General features: G+C 41.0%; 1 protein-coding gene across 4 annotated transcripts in view; it reads left to right on the top strand.

The window, feature by feature from the left end:
- The window catches only part of nol4l.S (nucleolar protein 4-like S homeolog), a 20,310-nt gene extending 8,519 nt beyond the window's left edge, over positions 1-11,791 (top strand). For all 4 annotated transcript variants that reach the window (XM_018237897.2, XM_018237898.2, XM_018237899.2 and 1 more), the window contains one exon: positions 9,487-11,791. In XM_018237897.2, the coding sequence (XP_018093386.1) occupies positions 9,487-9,686 (200 nt within the window). In that variant the 3' untranslated portion in view covers positions 9,687-11,791. The remainder of the gene's footprint in view (positions 1-9,486) is intronic.
- The last annotated feature ends 726 nt before the right edge of the window (positions 11,792-12,517 follow it).

Genomic DNA, 12,517 nt, shown 5'->3' on the forward strand with positions numbered 1-12,517 from the left:
CATCCATCTCATGGTAAGCAGAGAGCTCTTCCCACTAGGGTTGAGAAGTCTGTGGCCACTGCCATGCTACAGCCCAGGAAAAGAAAATCTTGGTAATTATGATATGATTTTCCTGTTCCTTCGCATGGCAATGGGTACCAATGGGATGTACAAAAGTTACACGCCTAGGGAGGGAATAACAGCGAGAGCTAAACCAACATACAGGCCACTGCACCCCTCTTACTAGAGCAGTTACTCCATAGATTAACTTTAATACTGTGGATAGTTGCAGCTAAGCAATATAGAAATGGAAGATTACTATCAAAAATATTTTCTAGAAAAGAGACTAAACTGTTGTTGCAGAAAACATAAGTACATAAGTCATAAGTAGAATATTTTTTGCTTGAAAAAAATAAAATTGACATGGCAACACAGTTGAACAATATAGAAACATACACAAAAGAGTGTCACAACAGCCTTTTAACATTCTCACCCCTCTTTGACTTTCAGATTGTATTTGTGGCACTGTAGGACTCAGCCTTAAAGGGGTGGTTTACCTATAAGTTTACTTTTAGTATGTGCAAGAAAGAGGACATTTTACTTACCGTAATTTATTTTTCCTTGAAGTCCATACAGCAGCACATATGGGGGGTTAAATATCCTTTACTTCTGATAGGACAGACAAGATTAAGAGCCTGTAAATTACTCCCCTATACCCCCCTAGATTGTGTTATAATAAGAGTACAGAGAATGCTTCAATATATATTTATTAGGGTGGGAATCAGATGTGCTGCTGTATGGACTTCAAGGAAAAAGAAATTACAGTAAGTAAAATTTCCTCTTTCCTTGACGTCCTAAACAGCAGCACATATGGGACATAGCAAGTAACAGGGTGGGATCACTGCTTCCTGAACACCGACTGGAGAACTGCTCTACCAAAGGCTGCCTCCTGGGAAGCCTCGATGTCCAATCTGTAGTGTTTAGCAAATGTGTGGAGACTAGACCAAGTGGCCGCTCTGCAAATCTGATCAGGTGGAACCAACAATCGTTCTGCCCAGGATGTCGCCATTGCACGAGTTGAATGTGCTTTCAGGAGCGGCGGAGGTATGCGGTTGGCTGATATATAGCAAGTCTGAATTGTATCTTTTATCTACAGAGCCAAGGTAAGTCTGGAAGCAGCCTTACCTTTATTTTTCTCGATCTTCTAAAACCTTTAGTTGTAGATAAATATTCCTTAATAATGTGGCACAAATCCAAGGAATGATATCTTTTCTCCTCCTCAGATTGTGGATCTGGACAAAAAATAGGTAAAATAATCTCCTGGTTGATGTTGGCTCTAGAAGCAACCATAGGTCTGAAATCTGGCAGGGTTCTTAAGACGACTTGATTAGGAAAAAACTGAAGATACGGTTCTCGACATGCTAAAGCTTGAATCTTACTTACCCTTTTTGCCGAAGTAATGGCAACAAGAAAAACAGCTTTGAAAGATAGATGTTTCATATCCACTTTTTCCAGCGGTTCAAAAGGAGGATCACATAACCCTTCCAATACCAGATTAAGATCCCACTGAGGTATCGGGTTCGTAACAGTAGGGTTAAGTACGTGTGCAGCTTTTACAAACCTTAAATTCTTGTCTAGACCTTGCTGTAAAAAATCCAGTATGTTCTTGATAGGAGAATTTGCCTCCACTTCTTGTTCTGTGCACCAACGCTTACAGAAGACTTTCTAGAATGGAGCAGTGTAAAAATGACTTTATCCGAAAGACCAGAAATGGTTAATAAGGGCCTGTCAACTTCCAGGTAGTGAGTCTCAAGCGTTCCAAGTCCAGGCAATGTCTCTGATTCTGAGAGATTAAGTCCCTGATTTTCGGAAGAATCCAATAATTCCCCTGGCTCATCTGCATCACCTGTGAGAACCATATTCTCTTCAGCCAGAAGAGGAGAATCACTATGGCTGACGCCTGGTCTTGACGCAATTTCTTGACAACTTTGCAAATCATTGGAATCGGTGGAAATATATATACTGGATTGAAATCCCATGTGATCGACATTGCATCCAGTGCCCATGGATGATCGTTCTTGTGGAGAGAACAAAACCTTGGAACTTTGGCATTTATCTTTCTCGCCATCAGGTCTATTTCTGGTCTTCCCCATTTCTGAACTAGTTCCTGGAAGATCGATGTTTTCAGAGACCACTCCTTGGGGTCTATTATGGACCTGCTTAATTGATCCGCTAGCACATTGTCCAGACCTTTGATGTGAACAGCAGATATAGCCAACAGATTCTTCTCGCTCCACGACAGGATTTCCTGTATTTCTCTGAGAAGAAGACGTTGTCCGACTGGATCTTTACTGCTTTTCCTGTGATAAATACCTGAAAAGCAACCAAAGCAGGTAAGACAGCTCGCATTTCCCTGAAATTGGAAGAGAGGGATTTCTCCATTGCATTCCATAGGCCCTGAGCAGTCTGATTTTCGTAATGTGCTCCCTACCCAATGGCAGAGGCATCCGTAGGAACCAGGAGCCAGTCTGGTTCCAGAATTGGCCTGCTCACCTTCAGCCTGTCCAGGTGCAACCACATGTAAAATTGACCTTGTTTCCTCGGAAATGAACCGTGTCACCTCCAGTGACTCCACCCTTCTGTCCCATAGAAACAGGATTTCCTGCTGGAGGGAAAGCATATGATATCTCGCCCACGGAAGTGCCTCTATGGAAGAAACCATGAGTCCTAATCATCTGTCTCAGGGGGACTGGTAGTGGATTCATCAAGCAAAATACCTGATCCTGAAGATTGTGTATTCTCTGCGGTGTTAACGAGATTGACATTCTGGTTGTATCGAAGTACATCCCTAGGATCTGCTTCCTTCTGCAAGGCTGAAGAGAGGATTTCTCTACATTGACAATCCATCTTAAATACTGATGTATCTCCAAGGTCCTTCGAAGGTGTTATTGAAGGAGAACTGCTGACGCTGCTTTCAGCAACCAATCGTCCAGATATGGGACAATGTGGACTCCCTCTCTCCTCAGGACAGCGTGACCTACGCTACCACTTTTGTGAATACTCTGGGAGCAGAAGTTATCCCAAATGGTAGCACACGGAACTGGAGATGAATTAGTTGTTCCTGAATGAAGACCACAATTCTTAGGTATTTTCTGTGTGCCCTGAACATAGGTACATGCAGGTATGCATCCTTGAAATCGATGGTAGCTAGATAATCTCTGAGTTCCAACAGATGAAATACCGAATTGACAGTTTCCATCCGGAAATGCCTCTTCTGGATAAACTGATTTACAAATCTTAAGTCTATTATAGTACGGAATGTACCATATGGTTTTGCTACCAGGAAAACGATGGAGTAGGTACCTTCTCCTTTTTCTGATTCTGGAACTCTCTCCAGAACATTCTTTCTGCGGAAAGATATTATTGCTTCTTCCAGAGCTTCCTGTTTTTCCTGAGAAAAAATTTTTGGTGTGAAGAGAAATCTTGGAGGAGGAAGGCTCTGAAATTCTATTCAATATCCTTCCTGTATTAATTGCAGAACCCATCTGTCTGAAATTAATTCTTGCCAGTGGTTTAGGAAAAAAGAGAGTCTTCCCCCGACTGGCAGACTTCTGGCGTCAGAACTCCCACTTACGTGCAGCAGGGGGAGCTCTAGATCTTCCACGTGTTGCTCTCTGGAATCTTCCTTGAGTCCTATAGGACTGATTTCTCTCCTTCTCTTTGTCTCTATCTCCAAATCTGGCTTGTGGAGTTCTGGTTGGCGATCTCTTTTGCCTATGAAAAAAAGAACCTCTCCACCTAGGCCTCTGCCTATCTTGAGGCAGGTTTTTGCCCTTCTCAGTAGACAGTTTTTCCATTAACATGTCTAATTTAGAACCAAAAAGATGGCCAGGTTCATAGGGCATACTACATAAATTAGCCTTAGAGGTGGTGTCAGCCGACCACGGTTTAAGACAGATAGCTCTCCTGGCTGTAGTTGAAAGCACCATATCCTTTGAGGCTAATTTTAAAGATTCTATAGATGAATCACACAAATTCAGTAGCCAACTTCGGCATTCTCAACGATTTAATGAGCTGGTCTCTGGGAACTTTGGCTCTAATATCCTCTTCCAATTGGGTTAGCCAATTTCTTAAAACCCTTGAAACTGCAGAAGCTGCCACTAATGGCTTACACTGGGCTGATGCTGTAGAATAAACTCGTCTCAGTGAGTTCTCTGCTCTGCGATCCATCGGATCTCTTAAGACTTGACCCATCCTCAACAGGGATAGTTGTTCTCGTATAAAGACTACAGCTACATCCACCACTGGTGGAGTTTCCCAATTCTCTGCTTCTTCCTCAATAGGAAACAAGGATTTAAACCTTTTGTTAATTACTGGAGCTTTATCCGGACATTTCCATTCAAATTGTATCAAATCCTTAATGACTGGATGAAGTGGAAAACTTGTACTTTTCAGTTTATCCGCTTTATTCGAATCTGCCCCTTCCTGAGTCTCAATTTCTTTCCTAACAGCCTTTATAAGATTTGGAATAGACTCAATCTGAAAAACTGAAGTATCAACAACTTCATCCTCTGAAAAGGAAGACACTTCATCCAGGATTAAGTATTCTCCGTCATCCATAGAAGAGGGAGTATTACCTGGAGGGGCCTTCTTTTTGAAGAGACTCCTTGAATTCCTTGAAAGTCTGCAGAAGAATTTCTTTGAACATCTGTGCTGATGAATCCATAGGATTTGAAACGGCCGAATCCTCCCTGGACAAACAGCTTTCACACCTGCCTCTCGGATAATTATCCGGTAAAGGAGCTTCACGTTCTCTGCAGACAAGATGCTTTGTCTTGGAAGTCTTTTTCCCTCTGACAGTATCCATTTAATTGGACAGCTATAATAATAATAATAATGCAATGTAACAATGCACTAACAGTTTAAAAGAGTCAGCGTAATATACAGGTATACAATACCTTTATAGGCTTCCACAGGCAGCTGCAGCCCTCTGAACGTGTATTATACACAAAAACGAGGGCAGTATGGCTTGAATCTGCAGATTTTTAAATCTTCCTGGGTTGTCTGGCATCAAACGGCACTTCCATGCCTCCACGCATTACGATGACGCCATTACACAACACCTCCCGTCAATGCTTACTTGTCTGCTCACTCCAGCCCGATAAATCTTTTACTTGCCGTTTGCTGCCAGCCTGAGGGTTTTTCCCCTCCAGGGTAGCTACTACATAAGTGACTCCCTGAGCGGCCATTGGAGGCTCTGCGCCCCAGAATCTTCAGGATGCCGAGCTGCAACCAAAAAAAGGAAACCACCTTGTCTTCCTACCAAGAGGTAGGAAAGAAAAAAAAACAAAATCTAGGGGAGTATATAATTACTATATAATTTATAGGCTCTTAATCATTTATTGGCTCTTGTCTGTCATATCAGAAGTAAAGGATATTTAACCCCCCATATGTGCTGCTGTTTAGGACGTTAAGGAATGACCATTTCTAATCAACTTTTCAATTGGTCTTCACAATTTATTTTTTATTGTTTTTGACTTATTTGCCGCCTTCTTCCGACTCTCCCCAGCTTTCAAATGAGGGCCACTGACCCCATCTGAAAAACAATTCTCTATAAAGCTACAAATGTATTGTTATTGCTACATTGTATTATTTGTCTCTCTAGTCATGCCTCTCCTTTTCATATTCCAGTCTCTTATTCAAATCAGTGCCTTGTTACTAAGGTAACTTGGTCCATAGCAACCAGATAGCTGAAATTGCAAACTGGAGAGCTGCTGAACAAAGCTACATAACTCAAAATCCACAACACTATATCTGCAACCCTATAACATATAATAATGTATCAACATACAACAAAAACCAAAATGGTAGGCTACACTACCACAAAACACCGCAATAGTACCATAGTGAAGAGTTGCAGACAACACAAGAAAGTAACATCCTAAATTGATACACTGCAGCTAATTATATTAATGTGCTAAGTAGTGACAAGACATTACAACTCCGTTGATGAACTGTATAAGAATTAGATACAGACAATACTAAAACAAGGCATAGAACAAGAAGCTGCAGTGATAACCTGGATAAGCTGCAGTGATAACCTCAGGGGTAACTGCAGTAATATCCCAGATGCAAAAATAGTCATTCTGGTTGAAACAATGCAGCTATAAATAGCACTTAGCTGTTAAGAAACCTACCAACTTGTAAAATATTTGATGAAACACCATAGTAAACTGCCATAATGCCAGTACAATATAGCCAATACAGAATTGTGTATATCTATATAATACACATAAGCCATGAATATGCTGTAAATTTTAAACAGCTCTTAGTGATGTCATCAGTTATAATCGGAGCTTAGTGATGTCATTTGTCACATGACTCTCTAAACCATGTGTATAATAATAAATTTAGTACCTTTGGTTGAAAAATATGAGGATATTAGAAGTAGCCTCAGTGTTCCATGACCTGTATAAAAGCAGTCGGCTTTCAGCCTTGTGCTTTTATATGGTCATGGAATTCCTCTGTAGCTTATAATATCCTTCGATTTTACAATAGGGGGTACTATATTCACTATATATAGTACAGAGATTGAATATATCTGCTACATAAATAACTTATGCACAGAATTAATACTCTGAGCAGTTGCATACTATTAATCGTTTAGTACTCACCAATTTCTGCTTGCTAAACTGCAGATGCAAAACAGATTTAATATACTAAAAGCTGCATCATGGGAGTAATTAACGACTAAAGAGGACTGATAAAACTATAACTACAGATGTCATGCAGATTTGAAATAACACAAATGTTTCCTCCTCATAAAAACAAGAAACTGTGGAAAGCCACAGTATTTGTATGCTGCAAGTTTGAGAGATACGGACAATGACCTGCAGGACTGTATACAGAAATAAATACTGAATAACTGGCAAGAAGATATGTTCTCACATATTGCAGTGATCCCACATTATTAAATGCAAGAGTATCTAGCAGGGTAGAACTGCAGAGAAGTAGACTGTTTTACTATACCAAGAAACTATCCCATGGTAATGACAGTCAAAATGCACAGTATCAGTGTAGCTCAAAGCAAGTACTGTACCATGGTAATAAAACAATGCAAAATATACCAAGTATCAATATACTTTAGAAATCACAAGATAATAAAGTATGGTACCTGAGACATTAAGTAGCTGCAATATGAACATCGTGAACTACAAAGACGCACCCTTGTAGATACAGCACAGAAAGTGATGATAAGCTTAGCCATTCAACTTAGTTATGGTGACCTGCAGAAATATATACAGAATTCAAATATTTGTATGATAGAATAAAAAGCCCTAACAACCAGTACAACATGTTAAGTAGTTGCCAGGGAGAGAGAAAACAGCAAAGATGCAGCACATAACATGAACTGCAAAAGTACCTAATTAATAGATTACATGTAATATTATGTTGAATAGCTATCTCATGATAATACTAATGGCTGCATGAGTTGTAATAAAGTACTAATGGACTGCAGAAGTACACTTAATTTTAATATGCTGGATAACTATATCAAGATACTGATAGCTGCAGAAGTGGGAAACATGATGAACTGCAAGAGTGCACTTGCACTTTCTATATGCAGAATAGCTATATCATTATAGTACTGGATAACTGCCGACATTGCAGTACGGTAATATAGTGAACTGCAAGAGTGCACTTGCACTTTCTATATGCAGAATAGCTATATCATTATAGTACTGGATAACTGCCGACATTGCAGTACGGTAATATAGTGAACTGCAAGAGTGCACTTAGTATTAACATGCTGAATGGCTATAAAACTGATCGTTACAGAAGTTGCAATATAGTAATATCGAACTGGAGAAGTGCACTTGGTGTCTATATGCTCAATGGTAATATCATGATAATACTGGTTATATTGCAGGCATTACAATGACGTAACAATAAACTGCTTTAACATGCAAAATGAATAACTGCAGGGAAATACCATAGTATGGACGTATTAAGGGTTGCATCAGTGTAACAATGACTCCCACTGAGATACACATCATAGTTGTTTTCTGAATATCTGAACTTTATGTGTGAACTCGCTAACCTATTAACCATACTGAAGTAACAGGCTTAAATAGAGCCTTTGCATTAGACAAAAATGGTATTTGGGAAGCAAATATACTGCATATATCACAGGAGTTTGCTTACATAAGCCTTACCAGCAGTGGATGAATCAATCCATAACAGGCTTGTGGCTTAAAAAAGCCTCTCATTGTTTTCGGATCACTCGCTGGTATAGCCAGACAGCCCATTTGCTGTTTTACGTTCATACACTCTGAAGCACCTGAGAACAACCTGACAGGCTCAGAAGAATCCAATAAAATAGTTACATGCCAGAAGGCAGTCTGCTCCAGCGTCTCCTTGCATTAGGAGCCTTTGTCTTAAAGGGACAGCACAGCTAAACAGCTAGCTGTGTACCTATAGAGAGAACAGAGACTTGGTTACAAAAACTTTTTCAAGTGGAGCATGAATCCAAAACCTGGCAGGTGATTAGGCTACAAACTCCTGTATTGATGTTGGAAACTTTACACTTACTTGATAAAAGTATAGTTGAACAATTTACCTGATAAGTTAAGTTCCCTGCTTGAATGAATATTAAACAAATGCATTCAAGTAGCATGGATAATGGGCAACACTGATATTATAAACGAGTGAGGCATAATGCAAGAGGTTATAGAAAGAATAGGGATGAATGCCATAAAGATTCTGCAACAGGTGTTCTGGTGTCAGACTTACATCCACCTCTTCCTAGTCTCAATATCAAGGGAGACAAACAAACAAAAGCACTCATAAAATGAAAGGGATAGCTTGAGTCCTATAGGTAACTGTTCCAACATCCTCTCAACCAAAAGCTATCCAGCAGAGTGCACGGTGAGGAGAGCACTTATATTATCTGCTCAGATGCAAATTCAGACTTATTGCGCAGGTCTCAAAAGGCTTTGCAAACGGACTGCCATGATGGACAGCAATCGGACACTAACACGGGCAATAATACCCGCACCTGGAGCTTCAGCAGGTAGAGCCCAGAAACCCTGCTGGCAGTTAGGTGAGCTCACATGACAGAAAATAGGATGGATGCTTGGGTGTAAGGAGCCAAATTTGAGTGCTTTGTTCATTTTGGTCACATGACAGGGTATTAACACATTGGTGCCTACTGCCATGCAAAGGAACAGGAAATATACTTGCTGCTCTCTTTATTATGCCACATGTAGAAACATTTTCATTGGTGGGTGGGTTAAAGCAAGTACACAATAGTTCTCTGTATACTGCACAACTAGTAGTGCCTTGTGAATTACAATATAGAAGGTAAATTGGGTGTCGTCTTATTTTCTGTATGATGTGGGTGCCTATGGTGAACCTGGCTTTGTACTGACCCATGCATATGCCCAAGTCCTGTAAAGGAAGCATCAGGCTATTTATGGGCCTTCTGACTGTCCTTTCCTTAAACAGGTCCCACTGATCTCAGTCTGAAAGGCCTGGCTTCAGGTAGCACCCACCCTTCTGCTACCAGCAGAGTGATGCCATGTGCCCAACTAAGCCCAACTGAGATTGGTGCTGTGCGACAGCTGATTGCCGGATACCGAGAATCCGCAGCTTTCCTCTTGCGCTCTGCCGATGAACTGGAGAACTTGATATTGCAGCAGAATTGACTAGTGCTCCTTCCTGACCTCAACTTCCATTTGTCGTTGTAAGGCTGGTGATCGGCCAACATGTCTCTTCGCCTTTGTGTGCCAGCCACTGACCCTGACAGCGGTCTCAGAGCAGGAGCTGTGCCGTCTAATTTGCAGGGAAGTCTCAGGACCCTGTCTGCACTAATAGATTTCCCTTTGCACCCTACTGTTAAATTCTGCCCTGCCGATGGCAGAACTCACCTATTTATTGCGAAGAGAATTTGTCCTTTTAGTAATTTATTTTTCTGACAATGTTTTATGTTTGTACAGAATAGCGGTTTGTATTTGTTCTATGAATTGTAGCATTGACCTGTCATTCCTTCCCACTCCAGCACTGGATCAGTTTGCCATTTCTTCCTATGCTCAGGTTCGGCTCTGGAGGAGTAGATACCCGGGGACCCCTGGGGGCTGAGTCACATTCCGTACACTAATGTTGGCTAACTGCTGCTATAATTCACCTTTCAGGTAATCTCAGCTCTCCCCAGAGACACGTTGAACTACTACTTCTGTCCTCTCCTGCTTGGTACCCTTTCACCAATTTTGCACAGAAATTTGTAAATGGAATTTTTTGCTTTCCTTAACTCAGGCAGAGTCCACACTCATCCACTGGGCTTTTGCTTGCTCCGCCTACAGGTGTGAGAGCAACCGGGTCTCTACCAATGAATCTTCCTCAATGTGTGTGTGTGTGTCCATCTCATTTCATTGAGTCTATAGACCATTCCACGGGACTTCATGTTCATACACTAAGCACTTCTCATGTGTTTTCTACAATATGTCTTGTAAGCTTTAACCACTCCATGATGTCCTGTCCTGCATGTTCCCCACCTGATGAAGGGGCCTCAAAAGAACAGGCAGATCTCGCCAAACCATCAGTCAAGATTCCCTGCTCTGCATATCTGAAGTACTTTCCTTACAAACATTGTCTTATACTATGAATATGTCCTGCTCTCTCTGTGGGACATGATAATGGGGTCTTTGATAGTGTCAACAATGTAGCTGGGTTTTCTCCCGGTCAGTCAGGCCAAGTCTTGGATAGAACAGGTTACGGGTATAGTCTCATTGCCTTGGGCTGTATTACACAATACTATTACTGAGCACTTTGCTTCCATTCATTTCCATGGTGGTGAATAGAGGGATAAAGAGACACACAGCAGATAAGTGTAACTATAATGGGGACAGTGATCGTTCATGCATATTGATTCAATGAAAGCTAAAAATGGCCGACATACCTTTAGTACTTGCATGGATTGGAGGTGGCCGTTGTCCTTGGGTTTCCTTCTTCCCCTACAAGAAAAAAAAAAAAGAAATACATTGTTTTGTATGGGAACAGATATTGGCTACTTTGTAAACTGGGCTCCAAATAGAAGCAACCCAAATGCCCCCAGCTGGTATTGGGTCACTGACCAGCTTGTTTCCAGTTTGAAGCTCAGTTTCCTGTTTACATATACAGACTGGGGGGGGGGGGGTTCTCTGCTTATTAAAGACACAGCACCTACTTCCTGCTCAGGTAAAACAAATGTACAGCAACTAGCAGGGACCACCCATGTCCATATAATCACATTCCACCCAGACATTCCAGAGCTTTTTCAATGCAGGCCCCACTGTGACAAGATTCTACTGGTCAGAACAAGAGACACAGGCTACCTCCTCTGCATCTTTTGCACCGGTCTATCATTCTACCCCCATGAACCCCCACCCCCATGTCCTAATTGGTCGCACTGCACTTGAAATCTACTTCGTCGGAAGCGCACTGCTCCAGATATGCTTCCTAAGGCAAAACCACACTTGGCTCTTGTGAGCAGATGAGACATCGATATGTATAGAATATATAAAATCTATTTATTGTTTCGTGCTTTTTGTTTCTAGTAACTGTGCTTTCTTTATTTTCATTTGTTGGATGTTTTGACAGCCGATGTGATGTGTAAAGTGACAGTCTTATCCCATACACCGAGACCAACGAGCTGTCTCGTATACAGTAACCCAAGGTATTAATTGCTAAATGCACTGATTGGCCACAAAGTGGAACCCACCCTTTTTAAAATGTGTCATATGTAAGGCTAACAAATAAATGAACACTGCTTAAAGAACTATCTCTGGCTGCTCATTCTCTGGCACTTGGCTTAAACAGTGTTTGTGTGTGGGGGGGGGGGGGTTCGCATTTTGGGTGATTTTGTCTCAGAAACACCAAATTTTAGATTTCGAGTTAAAATCCGCCACATCTGCCTACACCCGAGCAGTGGCAATGGGGTATATTTATTAAATAAAGCGTGAAGTTAGAGATCTCCACAGTCCACAGAGTGAAATACCGCCTCTCAATTCATTTCTATGGTATTTTTAAAGGTGTATTTATCAAAGGGTGATAGTGAAAGTTCACTATTTGATAAATTTCCCTTTAAAAATCCCATAGAAATGAACAGAGAGAGGCAGTATTTCTATTTGCAGCCTGTGGAGATCTCGAACTTCACTCTTTTTTTTATAAATATACCCCAATGTATTTCAGTGTAGGCACATCAATCAATCAATCAATATCTGCATTTCCTCAGGCCAAGATCCACAATGTTTGGCCCCAGCCTAAATATGGGCAAGGACTACAGTGTTTGCCACTTTTTCTGAAACAATTTTTCAGTCTCTGCTATTTATTAGTCCTATTAATAACTCATCATCAGATATAGATTGTAACTGCCAAGCCAGCCGAGTGAAAGTTCCCTAACCCCAGGACAATAGTATTCAATCTTTTTATTGATTTCAAACATAAACCAGCTGATTTTATTCAACAAGTAAATTGTAGGTTACAAAGAGATAGAACATTT

The sequence above is a fragment of the Xenopus laevis genome, chromosome 9_10S, assembly GCF_017654675.1.
Source record: "Xenopus laevis strain J_2021 chromosome 9_10S, Xenopus_laevis_v10.1, whole genome shotgun sequence".
In the NCBI taxonomy this organism is placed as follows: domain Eukaryota; kingdom Metazoa; phylum Chordata; class Amphibia; order Anura; family Pipidae; genus Xenopus; species Xenopus laevis.